This window comes from Medicago sativa, chromosome 1 (assembly GCF_051527215.1).
Source record: "Medicago sativa cultivar Bolivia chromosome 1, Bolivia_mono, whole genome shotgun sequence".
Lineage (NCBI taxonomy): Eukaryota > Viridiplantae > Streptophyta > Magnoliopsida > Fabales > Fabaceae > Medicago > Medicago sativa.
The window spans coordinates 31,567,813-31,587,482 of NC_140749.1; the positions used below are offsets into that span (position 1 = coordinate 31,567,813).

Sequence of the window (19,670 nt, forward strand, 5' to 3'; positions counted from 1 at the left end):
TTTCATCAAAGAAATTCTCCGTGATCAAGATGTTTGGGCGTGGAAAAGGTGGAAGAGGACTTGGAAAGTGAGAGCAAAACGACACTATAAGGTGTTACCAGACAACATTCAAGGAATAACAAAGCCAGCTATTCGTCGTTTGGCACAAAGGGGTGGAGTGAAGCGTATCAGTCGTTTGATCTACGAAGAAACTCGCGGTGTTCTGAAGATCTTTTTGGAAATGTGATATGAGATGATGTTACTTACACTGAGCATGCTAGGAGAAAGACTGCTACCGCTATGGATGTTGTTTATGCGTTGAAGAGACAGGGTAGAACTCTTTATGGGTTTGGGGTTAAGGTTCTTTCAGGGTCTTTTTTTTTTTTGTTTGTTTTGGTTGTAATAATCGCTGTTAAGCAATTCTGTAATCCAATTTTACTATAATTAAAATGTTACAACCATATCATTTTTGTTTTTATATTTTCCAACATTTCGATTTTGATTTAACTGTGAAATTCGCTTTGTTTCTCGATTCTTTCTTACTTTCTAATGTTTGTTTCTAATAGAAATTAGTAGAGAAAATATATTTTTTTCTATTAGAATTTAATTTTTTTTATTTGATAGTCGTGTTCGGGATCTATTAGGTTCAATTCACTTTGATATTTTCAAAGATATGACTTTGCACAAGGCTAGAAAGGGAGTAAATTAGGAATGTGACAGTGTTAGTGTGTTGCAGTATAGCCTCTTAAGCCTTGTGTGTACATTACAGCATTGTTCAGTGTTTTTAAAACTTCTGTTGGCTGTTAGGCGGCTAAGAGTTTCAGGTTAAACCTATCAAAAGAACATATTATCATATAAGGCGTTATGTCAGTTGCATCTCAAATGCTGGCAGGAAATAATTGGGAAGGCTGTGTCGAGAAGTTGTTTGCTGATATATGCACAGAAAGTGAAGGAAGGAGTACATGGCTGCTAACGTTTGTCAATAGAAAGTTAGTCGGAGAGTTTTAATTGTTTAAATTTCTGGTTCTGATGATTTGGGGCACCGAGATAAAGTACAGTGCAGTGGTGGTGTCTACATTATGCAGGTTGCATTGGAAGATCGTGATAGTGCAGGTGTACACGGTGAGAGTATGATTGCCATTATTGGTTGGTTGCAGTATTCATGTAATACTTGGCTAGCAGGGTGCGAGGCAGGGGAGGATTTTGCAAAATTGCAGAATTTTGTCCTTGACACTAACTAATTCCCTTTAACTGGTTTCATTGGTATCATTGAGTTGGGAGTGGTGACTGAACCAAATTGTTTTTTAGTTGGTTTATTGGGTTGTGATATTTACGAACCAAACCAAACTACTTATGCATGATGAACCTAAACAAACCGTGTGTGTTAACGGTTGAACTGAACCAAATTGTCTGAAAATTAAGGAAATGAATTATCTGCAAAACTGTTGGTTACTTCTTTAAGGTTATTTCTTGACTGTTAAGCATGAAGCTCAAACTATGCTAAACTAAAAGTTCCTTCACAAATGATCCATATAATAGATAAATGAGGGATCAATATTATAACCATGTAGACCAATAGTAAGCAATGAAATCAAAGGTAATGATGCTAATTAAAGTGATGAACTTGTTATATAGATTGATGTTTCATTGTTTTAGCCTGACAAGGTTATGTTAATAAAATGGAAAGAGAAGACAGTAGAAGCAAAAAACAATAGAAGGGTTGGAATAATAATAGGAAAGAGAAGACAGTAGAAGCAAAAAACAATAGGAAAGAGAGTAGAGCATTGAAATAATAATGGTAAAGAAAGGTTCATATCACAAATGTTTCTTTCTCGTACACTTGATTGTAAATATATTATTGGAAAATAGCAAGCCCATTTGTATCAAAATGGCTTCAGAGTAATCAACTTGGTAATAAAATCTTAAATCCTAACAACAACAATACTCATAAATCTCTTGAGAGAAAGCTATAAACTTGGGATAAAAAAACACCTAATTCGGCGAAACGAAAGAAGGTTTTTCTTAGAAATTGCAAAGTGACAACAAAAAGACTCCCCTTTAACACCCATATCTTCAATTGTTTGGGTATGTAAATCAAAACAAGCTATTCCATCGTCATTTTTTATAAAGAATATATCACCTTTTTTTCCTGTTCCAACATGACGCTCCACGCTAGACAAGGGTCCGACAATTAAGAGTTTAGTCCATGATTCTCTAACACCAAGTTCACCCAAAACATAGATGTGAAAAGAAGCCGTCTTTACATGCTTTGAGATCATTGCAACGAACCCATTTAACACCACCAAATCAAAGTATCTATGCACCCACTTATGATCACTGTCACCTTCTCTCTTCAGTACCCACTCATCAGGATAGCTATCTTGCATATCCAAGGGTAAATGTGTAGTAAAGAAGTTCTCATTTCTCAAGTCAAAAGAAACCATGTATGCATCAGCTACAATCGTACTCGCCCACCAATGACACAATCCATTCAAGTACACCTTACGACCTATACTTATAGGCATATTCAAATTAAGTCTCTTCCAAGAGTTACTTCTTACACTATAAATCTCCCAAAATGGGTGTGGCGTCGTTGGCAGATAAGTCCAATCAACGCTATCATCAGGTTTATATTGACTAACTTTAACTTGACGAATGATCTTATGGTCGTCACTAAAAGGGTCATAACCATATCCATGAAGATGAAAACAAACAGTGTAAAGAGGCAAAAACTCAGCTGGGCTAGGAGGAATAGTTTCCAATTCCTTAGTAGCTGGATTCCATAATGCAACAAATCGATGGTTAAGATCAGAGAAACAAAGAACGTCATTAATACCAGAATCCAACATATCAGTATAAATCTCATCCTATTGAAATGAAACTGGCCATTTCAAATAGACCCTATTCTCAAATTTGTCGCCAGAGAGCAAATACAAATCAGAACCATCATGTGGATGTGGAAATATCTCCTTTATATTTAGGAAGAGATATGTGTCATTGTATAATGACCGATGTGTAGATATGAAATTGGTGCGGAACATTTGTAAGAAATAAGGGTTTTGAAATAAAAGAGACCATGGTTTGCAAGCACACATAAATCTTTTGAGAGATTTGAGGGGTAATTTGGAAAGAATAGAGAAGGAAATGTCATCAGAAATATAGTTAGTGTTACTAACCATGTCACTGTTTGGAGCCATAGACTTCTCGAAGGTGAAGGGAATTCTATTTTATTTTGTGCAATGCTAAATAGAAGAAGATGAGATTAATTTGTTTTGTGACGTCAAACGAAACGGTATAGTGGGAGCTGAAAAGGATTTTAATTTCCTTTTTTGTATTTAATACTCCACTACCAAAATTTTAAGTGTGTCTTAGTGTCTTAATTGTCAATTAATTTTTCATTTTTTTTTTGGTGCTGGATGAAGTGGTAATCCATTGAAAATAAACACACACAACTGTGAGGTCTCGGGTTCGAACCCGGGTCACGACGTCCGACCTTGCAATTTCGGCATTTGTCAGTTGAGCTAGGATTTTTAGACAATTTTTCATTTTAATTATAAAAAATATACTCCCTTATGGCATAGATTAAGGATTCCAAGAATAACAATGATGCGTTTGTTTCAAATTATATTTATAGATTCCTGGGAATAAAACGATATATATGCTTATGTTTGTTACAAGTTTACTAAATTTTATTCCTAGATATAAAACGTTTCTGGGAACAGAAAAATTTTCCCAATGAAAATGGTGGGAATAAAGTTCCTATGAAGATGAAAATAAATTCATGTGTAATTACCTATTATAATCCCTATTTTTATGGTTTCCGAAAATATTATAATGTTAAGCAAACATCTTTTTTCTAAATACCTTGGAATAAAATTTTATTCTTTATGTTTCAAGGCATGTTATTCCTAAGAATGAATTTGGTAAACTTGAAACAAACACAACCCAAGTATTTGTTAAGAAAAAATAATTTTCAAAATCTGGATAAATAAATTGTGCCAATTTTCAATACATAGTAATTTTTATTTTTAGTATACTAATACTAATTTTCAAAGCCACATATTAACATTTCCTTAAATTTATCTATTTTTCCCTTACGTAAAGTTTGGTGGAAATGTACGTAAAGTATTTATTTAATCTAAAAATCAAATCCCGTTCTTCTAAACAATTCTATGGAGCTCATTAATCGAATTCAATTGTTTGGTTCATTGATATGCATATTTTCAATCTATGTTTTCTTACTATGAGATCATTTTTCTTTGGAAAACCGAAAAAAAAATTGATACTCTACAGTTTTTGACAGAATACTCTAAGTTACAATAATACACTAGGCCATAATGGTGGGTTTACAAGTCAAACATGTTTAGCTACATGTTCATCTCAATTGAACATGTTGCAAGTCGGACCAGTTAATAGAATGTTTAACAACAAATGATTAGTAATCTCTGTAAATTGTATTCAACATGATGAACAATTACATATATTCTTTTAGAAGAAAAAAAAACATGATGAACAATTATATATATGGAAAGAAAAACCTGACATAAGGGTAACCTATCATCCCCAAAGCAGGTGGCTTCCCTCACCAAGAATATCTTGACGAACACTCTCTTTCTATAACGAAAATTATTTGATATCTAACGTTTCATTTACTAATGATGTAATAACTGCTTTCTTTTTAATTCGCTTACTAAAACCAGCACTGTTAGAAATAAATTCGCTTTACTCTAGTATTAAGCTTTTGAATTGACCACCAATAACCAAGAAATTTGCAAAAGTACTTGATCATTCTGTTGAAAATTTAGGTCTACAATATTACCCAAAAATAAAAAATATAAAATTTAGGTCTACAATAATTATTGAACATGAATATAAATCAATAGCGGAAGTATAACATGAATATGATCGGATCTTCGGATGGTGAGAAGAGAGATTTAGGGACTATAGCCTCTTGTAGTGTGATGGTCATTAGGTTTTCCATTATTCCGTTAATGGGTCATTTAGACATCTATTCATTGAGTATGTGCCAATTAATTAATATTTAAGTAATTATCTCTATAGAAATATAATAGCCTTATTACTTTAATTTGATCGCTAGTTAATGAAAATCACAACATAAGTCTATATCAATACAACAACAAAAGTATAGAACATAAAATAAATGAGACTCTCACTAATACAAGACATACTTAATGACAACAACCATATGAAAGACGTTAGGTGTCAAATTTTTTATTAGTGGGTTAGCTAGCATAAAGTTTGTCTCTACATGTTTTACCATTCAACAACAATAATCTATAAGGCAATGAACTTTATAAAATTTGTTGTTGACTAATTATACTACTGAATTATGTCACTATATAACTTAAGTAGTCTTTCAATACCTTTAAAGATATGCAACCAAGTGACATAAATACTTACTGTCATTTCCTTGGTTAGGATGTGTATTATATATAGACATCCAAAAGTCAGAGTCTAACATATATATTGATCTCCAAATTGCTAGATCTCTGACGTGAGCATAAGATCTTATGTTCTCTTTAATAATCTTTATGGTTGCATTTTCAACAATTCAAGCTTTGAATGCATATAATAAGATCATACATAAGAATCCTATAGTCAAAGCGTAGAAAAATACTTCATTTTTTGAATTCATAAACTTTCTAATAGGCAATATTTGATACTGAAAAGTCTCCCTGTGATTGATATCACCCATAATTTATTATCGTATATGTCAACTTATTTTCAACTTTATTGATATAACTCTTTTGTCAAATCTAAAGGATATTATGAGAAAAATCACTAATTATCGAAATTCATAATACAAAAGAGGTGTCCTCAAGATCTTTCATCACTAAACTTTTGTTAGAGATTTTCTTGGTCTCACATAACTGACATATATCATAGTTGCCTAAATAAAATAAAATTGACACGTTAAATTAGGAATATAAATTCATGCCCATTGAGCTTGCTAAATCTACAACTCTCTATAACGTTATCTCAAAATCAAATGAGACAATTATTCTATGAGAATTTGTGGTAATACACGAGACAAATTGCCTAACTCATAAGTGGATTTCAAGACTTTGCAAACCATCTACTTTGTACTATTGGCACAAAAGTTTTATGCAGTTGCACCATATTGTATTATTAATGTTGCCATTATGAAACAATGTATTGACATCAATCTTATGCAACTTCAAAATTATAATAAGCAAAGTAGTAGTATCATGACTGTTATAATAGAGTATTACAATTACACTAAATAAAATTTCTCTTTTCAATGAATTCTTTATGACACCAGATGCCCTAATTCTTGAGGGTGTTGAGCTTAATCTATATGAATTAATTTCTTAACATAATTGAGAGGAAGAACAGGAATATCCTCATGAGGAACTAAATATGCTATATATAATAACAGTAACTGTATGAATTAGTTTAGAACCAATTCTTCTTCATTCAATTTTGTTTTATTACCATATCTCTCCCCCAAACTCAATATCCTAAAAGAAACTTAACAATTTATGTCTCAAATATGTCCTTAATTTGTGGGACGAAAATTTATAGTTTTTAAACTTTTATACAATTACAGATTGTCACAAGTCGTTTTAATTTTGTTATTATTAAATGACTCTAGAGAGAGAGTGAGAGGGGAAAAGGGACAAGTGGGGCAACTAGGGTTTCACACTATGAGAGAGGAGAGAGCTCCGACAAGGGCATTCCAGCCAAGACACCGTTCCATTTCCTTGACCAAACAACAACATCCTTCTTTGTTACTAATTTCAATGAAGATGTTAATAGAGGGGATTTATGGAAGATCTTTGCTAAGTATGGTTGGGTGGGTGAAGTTGTAACACCCCGTTTTCCCAACGTAAAAATTTCATAATTAAAAACATCAGAGTAATTCAACTTTAAACGGAATGCTACACTTCTTAAAAATTCATAAACTGAATAAATAACAATTTATTCTTCAAAATCATTTATCATAAATAATTCAAAACTTCGCAGCGGAAATTAGTTCAACATAATAAAAATATTTGGCACGCAGGCCTCAACATGAAATCTCATAAAGTCTTGTTTCGTCATTTATTCATAAAAGTTCATAAACTATACGTAAGGAATAGAAGGAAAGTCAAGTCCCACCCTGTTACGTATCAGAGCACCTAAAGACACAGAGTGAGGAGTCCACTCACGACCACGCCTATTCTTGATTACATGCAAGTTACCCATACGAAGATCAAAATTTTCAAGCAGAAGGGGTGAGATTTCTCAAACAATAATATTAAGCTCATAAATCATAAATTACATTTAATAACTTAAATATCATCACATATCTTAACAATAATCATGTAACATCATAGGATTATCTAAACATAGCATTATCATAATTAACTTCATAATCAAATTCATAAACAACTTCATATTCAAACATCACTTGACTCGACAATGCGACTCTTAACATCTCAATCATCTTAGCATCTTAACAACATGACAACTTGATACCTTAACATCATGATAACTCGACAACTTGACATCTTAAATCATCATAAACATCTTGATAATATGCATGTGGTACCACCAGGGCATTAAGCCCCCATCTTTAAGGTCATAAAGGACCTGTCGGGCATTAAGCCCCCATCTCTAAGGTCATAAAGGACCTGTCGGGCATTAAGCCCCTATCTATGACTATGCAGCGACACAGCTCTAATGCAACGACATAACTTTCGTACAACTTAGACAACTTCATGAACATCTCTTATAATTCCATTATTATGGACAACTTCTCAAATCTTTACAACTTAGACCGACTTATACAACTTCACTAAGATCCAACAGCAACATAGACAGCATATGAACAGTTCACAACATATTATCATCGATGAATGAATTACATTAACTTAAAACATCACAAGTATTCACTTAATATATTTATAACAACATCACTATATAAATCATCTTCAATTATCACATCAATTTTACAATCATTGCATAATTCATATATTGCACATCATTAAATAACACATCAGTTTCTCATTATCAAATCAATCACAAATTACACTTAATCAAATAATTTATCAATTACTCTTCGATAAATAACTCATCAATTACACAATGTCAAATATCACATCTTAAAAGCACACATCTTAAAATAACACATCTTTAAATCACACATATTCAAATAACACATCTATATATAACATATCGTTAAATAATTCATTAACACACATCATCCAATATTACACCAATTATACTTCATCATTAAACTTTCCAAACTTATTATTTATAGGCTAGCATGGAGTTAATTCCTCATCAAACATGTGGAACCGAGAGAGGATCAGAGCCACTCAAAACTATTAAGGCACGTACAAAAATCATGATATTAAACCAATATGTTGATTATAGTCTATAATTAAAATGAAAAGAAACAATAATAAGAGTTTGGTTCCAAAAAAAATATATTAAGAAGCATAGGAAGTTTGAGCTAGTTAATTAAGCTACTCAAAAATTGCCATATAGTAGTTTATTTTCCTTATTATCCTAATTGTTCACCTACCTATGTGTCTACGATACTATAGCAGCGAGAAAAATCATGGCAAGGGTATAACTTTTAGTCATGAACATGAAGAGACCTAAAACACCAGATCCTATATGTTCTGCTAAGTTATATTATTTTAAATTATATACTAGCTACAAACCCGTGCGAAATAACGTATTTGACAAAATATTATATTGTAAGGATAGATTGCGAAATGACAGATAATTATAAACCATAATACAATATTTATAGTACTCTTGCATTACAAATTACAAAATTAAATCTTCAAAATGGCTTGATCAAGAGTAACAAATGAAAACATATTTAGTCAGCGGTAGAAACATTTTTCCAGTAATAATTGATATCTATTTATAAACCAATGAAAACCCTATTACCAAAGCTACCTAATTTATATCATTTTGACTTTCAGCTTCAACATATATAAATCCTTTCACATGATCTACAGCAAAGGCAGATATTAACTGCAATTTAGTATCTAGTTCTTTCAGGTGAACAAACTTTTGCATCAGACAGATAACTGAAAGCCTCTCTACCTAATTTATATCATTTTGTGTTTTAGCTTCAACATATATAAATCTTTTCACATGATCTACAACAAAGGCTAATGATGTCAATGGATACCCATGGGTACGGATAATATGATACCCGTCCCCGTCCCGTTGGATAAATATGATACCCGTGCCAGCCCCGTATCCTCGTGGGTACCCACTATACGGGTACCCGTGGGTATTGAGGTATCCATGAGTACCCATGGAGTTCAAAAAACTTTTTTTAATTACCAAAAAACTTCAACTTTTAAACATACATACATAATCCACTTAAAATTTCATAAATCATACATAATTCATAGAAAATTCATGATTCTTATATACTCCCTCCGGTCACTATTATAAGCAAAAATCAACTTTTTAGGTTCATTCATTAAATGATGTATTTGGTCCATATTATAGACCAAATACATCATTTAATGAATGAACCTAAAAAGTTGATTTTTGCTTATAATAGTGACCGGAGGGAGTAATCTATATGTTTTATGATATGAATGAAGTGGAAACGGTGAACTTAATAAGATTAATTAAAAAAATTTAAAATAAAAATAGGTTATTATTGAGGATTTTTAGGTGGGCGATAAAATTTTCTTAATAATTGAATTACCAAATTGCCCCTCCTAGTGGCAAATTTGTAAAAAAAATGTTCCGAAGGAAAAATGAACAAATTAATGAATATTGCACAAAAATTATAAATCTTTATCAAAATATTTATGAAAGCTTTATCAAAAGCAGGAAAACATCATAAATTACATATTAGTTAAAATTATAAAATTGAGCGCTACTGTCATAGAGTTACCAAAAAGGGATTAACACCAATACTTACATGACACAAAATGAATGAAAGAAACACATTAAACTCTTTAGCATCATGTGTAGGAACTTGGTTATTAATAATTTGACCGTTAAAAAATAAAAAATCTCTTTGACGTCAAAAAAGTAATATCAGCTAAGCAATATTCAGTCTCTTCACATATGCTTAGAAATATTCAGTCCGGAAGATTACATTGAAAGGATAGATGGTAAAATGACGGATAATTGTGAATCATTGTAATATGTCAAAATATAAACCTTAAAAACCATGAACCATCAACTTAGTTTTAAATAGTTAAAAAAAAAATTGTAAAATAGTTAAAAGTTTTTAAAAATATAAAAATTGGAAAATAGTTAAAAAAAATTGGTGAGGTAACACTCAACCAAGCAACACTAAAAAAATTATATGCATTAGGGTAACAAAAAAACAGACAGACGGACATAAAATATTACTCTAAACGTTAATGTGTGTATATATTTGTGAATAAAAATCTTTGTGAGATTGTGATGATTAAACGATATTGAAATTAAATATATAAGTGATAAAAAGATAATAAAATTCCTTTGAAAAAAAGGTAATAAAATTAAATGGAACCTCCTTAAAAAATTAATGGAACGGTTAAAAAAAATAAAGTTAAATGGAAGAAAAAAAATACATTGAAATATAATATTAAAAAAATAAAGAAAAGGTTCCCAGCGTGAGTTGAAAAGAGGTGCTTGTGAAATAAATTGTCGAGAAGTAGTTTTTTAAAGTAACATTCAACAGCTTCTGGTCAAAGCTCATTCCATTCAATTTTATGCGTTCAAAAAAAGTACTTTTTTAATAAGTACTTAATTGATATTGTAAGAAAAGGTTCCCAGCGTGAGTTGAAAAGAGGTGCTTGTGAAATAAATTGTCGAGAAGTAGTTTTTTAAAGTAACATTCAACAGCTTCTGGTCAAAGCTCATTCCATTCAATTTTATGCGTTCAAAAAAAGTACTTTTTTAAGTAAGTACTTAATTGATATTGTATTCGGCCTAACTTCTCCTTAAAAATGTAGAGAAGTTTGAAAAAAGTCGGGTCAAACGATACCTTAATCTCCCACAACGGCAATGTAGAAGCAATTGAATTTGGGAGAAAAAATTGAAAAATAGTTAAAAATATAAAAATTGGAAAATAATTAAAAGTTATTAAAAATATAAAAATTAGAAAATAATTAAAAAAAATTGGTTAGGGGCAAAAATGGAAATTCATAGGCCAACCCTAAAAAAAAAAAACCCACCCTCCAATAATTGAATTACCAAAATGCGCCTCATAGGGGCAAATTGGTAAATTCAATGGACATTACCTTTAATATATATATATATATATATATATATATATATATATATATATATATATATATATATATATATATAGTAGATATAGCTTTCGATAGTTAATACTCTACATTCTCACTACTCACGATACGAGAACAAAAACGAAACTAATTCAAGTTGCAGCAACCTGGGATCAAAGGAATGATACGAAATCACAGAACCACACTAAACCACACAGCAACTACCAAAACTCTATACAATCAATCAAGGTTTTCACCTTAAAACATCAATTATACTACTAATTTCTCATAATCTCACAAACTCATCCTAAGCATGTTAGATGCAATCTAATGATTCACAGACCTAATATTAGTGAAAGATAGTCTCACCCTTACCTTAGATTGTTTTTCTGAAATCAAAAGCAGCGTTCTTCGTTCCTAGGGTTCTCTCTCTGAGTTCTTCTCTTTCTCCTCTTTCTCCAAAAAGCGGTTTTTTTTTTGTAAACTCTTTCTAACCTAAGCTTCTCTATTTATAATGCTAAAATATTCTTCCCAATCTATTTTGGCTCAACAACTTATTCCTCTTTCTATTCTAACCTCCAATTCTACTTACACTAATAATTCTCATATTCTAATAAATAATAGAATAATGCCACATAATAAAATACTAACACCTCATATAAATAAATAAATCACATAAATAGATTCTAACTTAATAAAAATAATTAAATAAAAGGAGGGCGTTACAACTCTCCCCAACTTAAAAGAATTTCTTCCTCGAAATTGTACCTCAGATCAACGATCCTCATTCTCCGTCTGAGTACCAGATAAGGCAAACACCTTACCCCTAGCCAGGTCTGCTTTGGTTCAGTACATTGAGCAATAATATGTCCCTTTCCACCGCAATTGAAACAAATAATGTCGTCATGTTTGCATTCTGAAATCGTGTGCCCCTTAACGCCACAACGAAACACCGCTTCACCTCATTCTCACCACAAGCATTACTCTTGTGACCTTTTTCTCCACATTTGTAACAAACGATCTCAGCAGGAGTCTCATTCTTCTTAGGCCTTCTCTCATCATTCACCTTTTCCTTGCCCTTATCAGCTGGAGAACTATAAGGCTTTCCACGATTTTGTTGCTGCTTACTCCTCCTCTCATTCTTGATCTTATAGTGAGCCTTTGAATCATCTTCATAAATCCTGCAGCTACTCACCAAATTAGAAAATTGTGGATCTTCTGATAACCAATGGCCTTCTTGATCTCGGGACGCAAACCATTCTCAAACTTGATGCACTTAGAGAACTCAGCGGTCTCAGCAGTGTAGTGTGGATAGAAATCAGCTAACTCCACAAATTTGGCAGCATACTCCGTCACATACATATCACCCTGCTTTAGCTCTAAAAACTCGATCTCCTTCTTCCCGCGAACATCTTCCAGGAAGTACTTGTTTAGGAATTCCCTCCTAAAAATAGCCCAAGTAACCACAACATCATCTTGCTCTAATTCCGGTAGAAGACTCACCCACCAATCATCAGCTTCCTCAGCCAGCATATGCGTACCAAAACGCACCTTCTGATCCTCCGTACATTGCATAACACGGAAGACCCTCTCAATCTCCTTGAGCCATGTCTGAGCTCCATCAGGGTCATACCTTCCTTTGAAAGTAGGGGGGTGATTCCTCAGGAGAGTCTCCAACATTCTCACTTCAGCATTAGCACCAGCACCAGCATTAGGATGTTGCCCCACAGCCTGAGCCACAGCCTGCAACGCAGCAGCAATAGCAGCATCATTTCTTCCAGCCATCCTAGTTATCTTATAACAGATGAAATTAGTAGTTTCCAGGTCTCCTCTTCTTCTCTGCACAACACACAACAATTAGAATAACATAATGATGGTATCCTAACTGTTAAACGTCACAACTCGACTCAACTACTTGGCCGGATGGACCGACCTGCTCTGATACCAATTGTAACGCCCCGTTTTCCCAACGTAAAAATTTCATAATTAAAAACATCAGAGTAATTCAACTTTAAACGGAATGCTACACTTCTTAAAAATTCAAAAACTAAATAAATAACAATTTATTCTTCAAAATCATTTATCATAAATAATTCAAAACTTCGCAGCGGAAATTAGTTCAACATAATAAAAATATTTGGCACGCAGGCCTCAACATGAAATCTCATAAAGTCTTGTTTCGTCATTTATTCATAAAAGTTCATAAACTATACGTAAGGAATAGAAGGAAAGTCAAGTCTCATCCCGTTACGTATCAGAGCACCTAAAGACACAGAGTGAGGAGTCCACTCACGACCACGCCTATTCTTGATTACCTGCAAGTTACCCATACGAAGAGCAACATTTTCAAGCAGAAGGGGTGAGATTTCTCAAACAATAATATTAAGCTCATAAATCATAAATTACATCTGACAACTTAAATATCATCACATATCTTAACAATAATCATGTAACATCATAGGATTATCTAAACATAACATTATCATAAGCAAAGCATTATCATAATTAACTTCATAATCAAATTCATAAACAACTTCATATTCAAACATCACTTGACTCGACAATGCGACTCTTAACATCTCAATCATTTTAGCATCTTAACAACTTGACAACTTGATACCTTAGCATCATGATAACTCGACAACTTGACATCTTAACATCTTAAATCATCTTAAACATCTTGATAATATGCATGTGGTACCACCAGGGTATTAAGCCCCCATCTCTAAGGTCATAAAGGACCTGTCGGACATTAAGCCCCCATCTCTAAGGTCATAAAGGACATGTCGGGCATTAAGCCCCCATCTCTAAGGTCATAAAGGACCTGTCGGGCATTAAGCCACCATCTCTGACTATGCAACGACACAACTCTAATGCAACGACATAACTTTCGTACAACTTAGACAACTTCGTGAACATCTCTTATAATTCCATTATTATGGACAACTTCTCAAATCTTTACAACTTAGACCGACTTATACAACTTCACTAAGATCCAACAGCAACATAGACAGCATATGAACAGTTCACAACATATTATCATCGATGAATGAATTACATTAACTTAAAACATCACAAGTATTCACTTAATATATTTATAACAACATCACTATATAATCATCTTCAATTATCACATCAATGTTACAATCATTGCATAATTCATATATTGCACATCATTAAATAACACATAAGTTTCTCATTATCAAATCAATCACAAATTACACTTAATCAAATAATTCATCAATTACTCTTCGATAAATAACTCATCAATTACACAATGTCAAATATCACATATTAAAAGCACACATCTTAAAATAACACATCTTTAAATCACACATATTCAAATAACACATCTATATATAACATATCGTTAAATAATTCATTAACACACATCATCCAATATTACACCAATTATACTTTATCATTAAACTTTCCAAACTTATTATTTATAGGCTAGCATAGAGTTAATTCCTCATCAAACATGTGGAACTGAGAGAGGATCAGAGCCACTCAAAACTATTAAGGCACGTACAAAAATCATGATATTAAACCAATATGTTGATTATAGTCTATAATTAAAATGAAAAGAAACAATAATAAGAGTTTGGTTCCAAAAAAATATATTAAGAAGCATAGGAAGTTTGAGCTAGTTAATTAAGCTACTCAAAAATTGCCATATAGTAGTATTATTTTCCTTATTATCCTAATTGTTCACCTACCTATGTGTCTACGATACTATAGCAGCGAGAAAAATCATGGCAAGGGTATAACTTTTAGTCATGAACATGAAGAGACCTAAAACACCAGATCCTATACGTTCTGCTAAGTTATATTATTTTAAATTATATATAGAGCTTTCGATAATTAATACTCTACATTCTCACTACTCACGATACGAGAACAAAAACGAAACTAATTGAAGTTGCAGCAACCTGGGATCAAAGGAATGATATGAAATCACAGAACCACACTAAACCACACAGCAACTACCAAAACTCTATACAATCAATCAAGGTTTTCACCTTAAAACATCAATTATACTACTAATTTCTCATAATCTAACAAACTCATCCTAAGCATGTTAGATGCAATCTAATGATTCACAGACCTAATATTAGTGAAAGATAGTCTCACCCTTACCTTAGATTGTTTTTCTGAAATCAAAAGTAGCGTTCTTCGTTCCTAGGGTTCTCTCTCTGAGTTCTCCTCTTTCTCCAAAAAGCGGTTTTTTTTTTTTGTAAACTCTTTCTAACCTAAGCTTCTCTATTTATAATGCTAAAATATTCTTCCCAATCTATTTAGGCCCAACAACTTATTCCTCTTTCTATTCTAACCTCCAATTCTACTTACACTAATAATTCTCATATTCTAATAAATAATAGAATAATGCCACATAATAAATACTAACACCTCATATAAATAAATAAATCACATAAATAGATTCTAACTTAATAAAAATAATTAAATAAAAGGAGGGCGTTACAACTCTCCCCAACTTAAAAGAATTTCGTCCTCGAAATTGTACCTCAGATCAACGATCCTCATTCTCCGTCTGAGTACCAGATAAGACAAACACCTTATGTAACACCCTGTTTTCCCAACTTAAAAATTTCATAAAAATTATCAGAGTTTATCATCATAACGGAGCATCACATACATCATTTCCAACAATTATAGTAATAGGAATACTATTTATTTAAGCAACATGTCTTATAAAATTCAATAATCAAATGCAGCGGGATTTAATTTACATCATCTCATAAAATCCTTGGCATTAAAAGGCCACAACATAACATCTCAATTAGTCTTCATAAAATACTTCAACATTATTAAAATAAAATACGTAACAAGGAAAAACAAGCATCAGACAATCCCCATCCCGTTACGTATCAGAGCATCCTAGACACGATGTGAGGAGTCTACTCACGAACACAGCTAGTCCTGGTTACCTGCAAGTTACCCATACGAAGGGCAACATTTTCAAGCAGAAGGGGTGAGATTTCACATTCATTAATTAACAAATAATAATTCATAGAAAGGTAACCAACATCATATATCTAACATTAATATCATCCTTTTAACATCATTTAACAAAGCTAAGTAGTCAACAACTTCATAGTTACCAACAGCAACATATTAATTCTTATAACTCATCATTTATATCATTTATTAATGTTAGGACAGCAACAACAACGGCAAGACAGAAACATCATCACATCATTCATCATTTATTATAAGTTATGATGACTCTACAATGCAACAACAACTCCAACAACAACTTAGAAAACTTCAACATGCTTGTGGTACCACCAGGGCGTTAAGCCCCCATCGCTAAGGTCATATTTGGACCAGTCGGACATTAAGCCCCCATTGCTAAGGTCACAAAGAACCTGTCGGGCATTAAGCCCCCATCGCTGACTATGCATCAACTCGACTCTAAATGCAACAACTTCATTTTTTTCATGTTAAATTCGTTAATAATTACTCACAAGGATTTCATCACATCAGACAACATCTACTGGAACAACGATTAAGTCAACAACATTTTTCATTTATACATCAGAACCTATTCCATCAAGGAAACAAGTCAAAACTGCAACAATTTGCGAAACAGCAGGTCTGTGCTGCACTAACTCGCAGTGGCGAGCTAAACTACTAGCAATGGCGAGTTCATCAGGGGAACTCGCAGTTGCGCACAACATTACTCGTAGTTGCGAGCTAAGGGGTTACTCGCAGTGGCGAGGGAAACTACTCGCAGTGGCGAGTGAGGGTTTTGCTCGCAGTTGCGAGTGGGAACGCTCGCAGTTGCGAGCGATGACAGAACGGGGTTCTGTCGCAACTCTGCAACACATCTCAGTCATCCAATTCTCACTACCCAGGCCCCAAATTCATTATAAATCAACATCTAAACGTTTTCTATGACTAATTAACATCTTTCTACATCAAACTACATCAAAGTTCACTTAATTCTTCCACTTTTAATGATTTTTGACCTAATCCCAATCCCTTAAACCTACAACAATTGACCACTTCCTACGAATCAAAACTTGTTAATAATGAGAGTTAGTCCCACCCTTACCTTAGATTATCTTTCTGAAATCCAACAGCCGCGTTCTTCGTTCTTTGGGTTATCTCTGACTTCTCTTATTTCTCTCATCTTTTCTCAGTTGTACGCGTTCTAATTTTTCCTTCTCACTTACAGATTTTATTCTTTCCCTAATTGCTCTTCTCACCGCAATCCTACTCTTTCCCCTATTAATTATTTCTACTAATAATAATATTTCTCCCCCACTTAAGAATAATACTTATATTATCAACTATTAACATATATTCCACCAATATAAATATAATAACAATAATAATAATAATAATAATAATAATAATAATAATATTCTAATAAAATGCAATAATTCACTCAAATAATAATTATGAAAAAGTATGTGTTACAACTCTCCCCCACTTAGAATATTTACGTCCTCGTAAATGTACCTTGTTCAAACAACTCTGGGTAAGATTCTCGCATCTTACTCTCCAATTCCCACGTCAAACTTTCACCAGCTGCTCCTTCCCAAACTACTTTCACAAGAGATATTTCCTTGCCTTTCAGCCTCTTCACTTCACGATCTTCTATCCTTACTGGTAAGGTCTCGATGGTAAGGTTGTCCCTTACTTGCACATCGTCTCTTGGAATCACATGGGATGGATCCGGCACATACTTCCGAAGTTGCGATACATGGAACACATCATGCAAGTTCGAAAGATGTGGTGGCAAACCCACCCTATAAGCAACCGTTCCAATCCTTTCTGAAATCTGATACGGACCAATAAATTTCAGAGTCAGCTTCTTTGACTTCAATGCACGTCCAACACCCGTCACCGGAGTGACTCTCAAAAACACATGGTCTCCTTCTTGGAACTCAAGATCCTTTCTGCGCTTATCATGATAACTTTTCTGCCTATCCTGTGACTCTTTCATCTTTTCTCTAATTGACTTTACCTTCTCGGTAGTCTGTTGGACAATTTCTGGTCCCAAAACCACACTCTCACCTGTTTCAAACCAACATAATGGAGTCCTACACCTCCGACCATACAAAGCCTCGAAAGGTGCCATTCCAATACTAGCATTGTGACTGTTGTTATAAGTGAACTCTATCAGAGGTAGATAACTATCCCAAGTTCCACCTTGCTCAAGCACACAAACCCTCAATAAATCTTCCAGCGACTGAATTGTCCTTTCCGACTGTCTATCTGTCTGCGGGTGGTACGCTGAACTCAACTTCAAATTAGTACCCAAAGCCTCATGCAAACTCTTCCACAACCTCGACGTAAACCTCAGATCTCTATCCGACACAATGCTCGATGGGACACCATGTAGCTTCACAACATCTCTAATATAAATCTCTGCTAACTGGGACATAGGAAAAATAATATTAATTGGAATGAAATGAGCCGACTTCGTCAATCTATCTACGATCACCCAAATTGCATCATTCCCTTTGTTGGTATTCGGCAAACTCGTCACAAAATCCATGGATATACTATCCCATTTCCATTCCGGAATCTCTAGCGGTGTCAATAACCCAGCAGGTTTCTGATGCTCAACTTTCGACTTCTGACAAGTCAAACATGCATACACAAATTGCGCCACGTCGCGCTTCAAACCAGACCACCAAAACATTTTCTTCAAATCTTGATACATTTTAGCAGCTCCTGGATGAATACTCAAACTGCTTCTATTGCCTTCTTCAAGGATCATCTTCTTCATCTCATCATTATCAGGAATACAAATTCTTCCTCGAAACCTCAACACTCCTTGCTCATCAACCTTAAAGTCACTGTCTACAGCAGGATCGCTTGCAACCATTAAATCTACCAACTTCACATCTACTTTCTGCGCCTCTCTGATACTATCCAGAAATTCATTGTTGATCTTCAACATCCCCAATTTCACACTCTTTGGTGACACTTCACAAACCAAACTCATGTCTTTGAACTGTTCAAGCAATTCCATCTCTTTAACCATCATCGCCGACAAGTGTAATGTCTTCCTACTCAATGCATCTGCAACAACATTAGCTTTTCCAGGATGATAATTCAACCCAAAATCATAGTCTTTTAGTAACTCGATCCATCTCCTCTGCCTCATGTTCAACTCCTTTTGATCAAATAAATATTTCAAACTTTTATGATCACTAAACACCTCAAATCTGGAACCGTACAAATAGTGTCTCCAAATTTTCAACACAAAAACCACAGCAGCCAACTCTAAATCATGTGTAGGATAGTTCTTCTCATGTATCCTCAACTGTCTCGAAGCATAAGCCACTACCTTGCCATCTTGCATAAGCACACCACCTAAGCCCAACTTGGACACATCACAATACACCACAAAAGGTTCATCAGGTTTTAGCAAAATTAAAACTGGAGCCGTCGTCAAACATTTCTTCAACTCAT

The 19,670-nt window shown here is 33.5% G+C and overlaps 1 protein-coding gene and 3 pseudogenes across 1 annotated transcript; 1 reads left to right on the plus strand and 3 right to left on the minus strand.

Annotated features, from left to right (window-relative positions):
* The first annotated feature begins 29 nt into the window (after window positions 1-29).
* On the plus strand, window positions 30-586 carry LOC146954298 (histone H4-like; annotated as a pseudogene).
* Window positions 587-1,946: 1,360 nt separating this feature from the next.
* Window positions 1,947-3,176, minus strand: LOC146954299 (F-box only protein 8-like; annotated as a pseudogene).
* Window positions 3,177-12,042: 8,866 nt separating this feature from the next.
* LOC146954300 (uncharacterized) lies at window positions 12,043-13,001 on the minus strand (annotated as a pseudogene).
* A 25-nt stretch (window positions 13,002-13,026) lies between these two features.
* LOC146954301 (uncharacterized) lies at window positions 13,027-19,362 on the minus strand. The gene is made up of 5 exons (XM_085744262.1): window positions 19,042-19,362; window positions 18,384-18,624; window positions 18,115-18,263; window positions 17,745-17,931; window positions 13,027-13,055 (listed from the first exon to the last, which is right to left on the minus strand). Exons 1-5 carry the CDS (start codon window positions 19,360-19,362, stop codon window positions 13,027-13,029), a joined length of 927 nt encoding a protein of 308 aa, XP_085600388.1.
* Window positions 19,363-19,670: the final 308 nt, after the last annotated feature.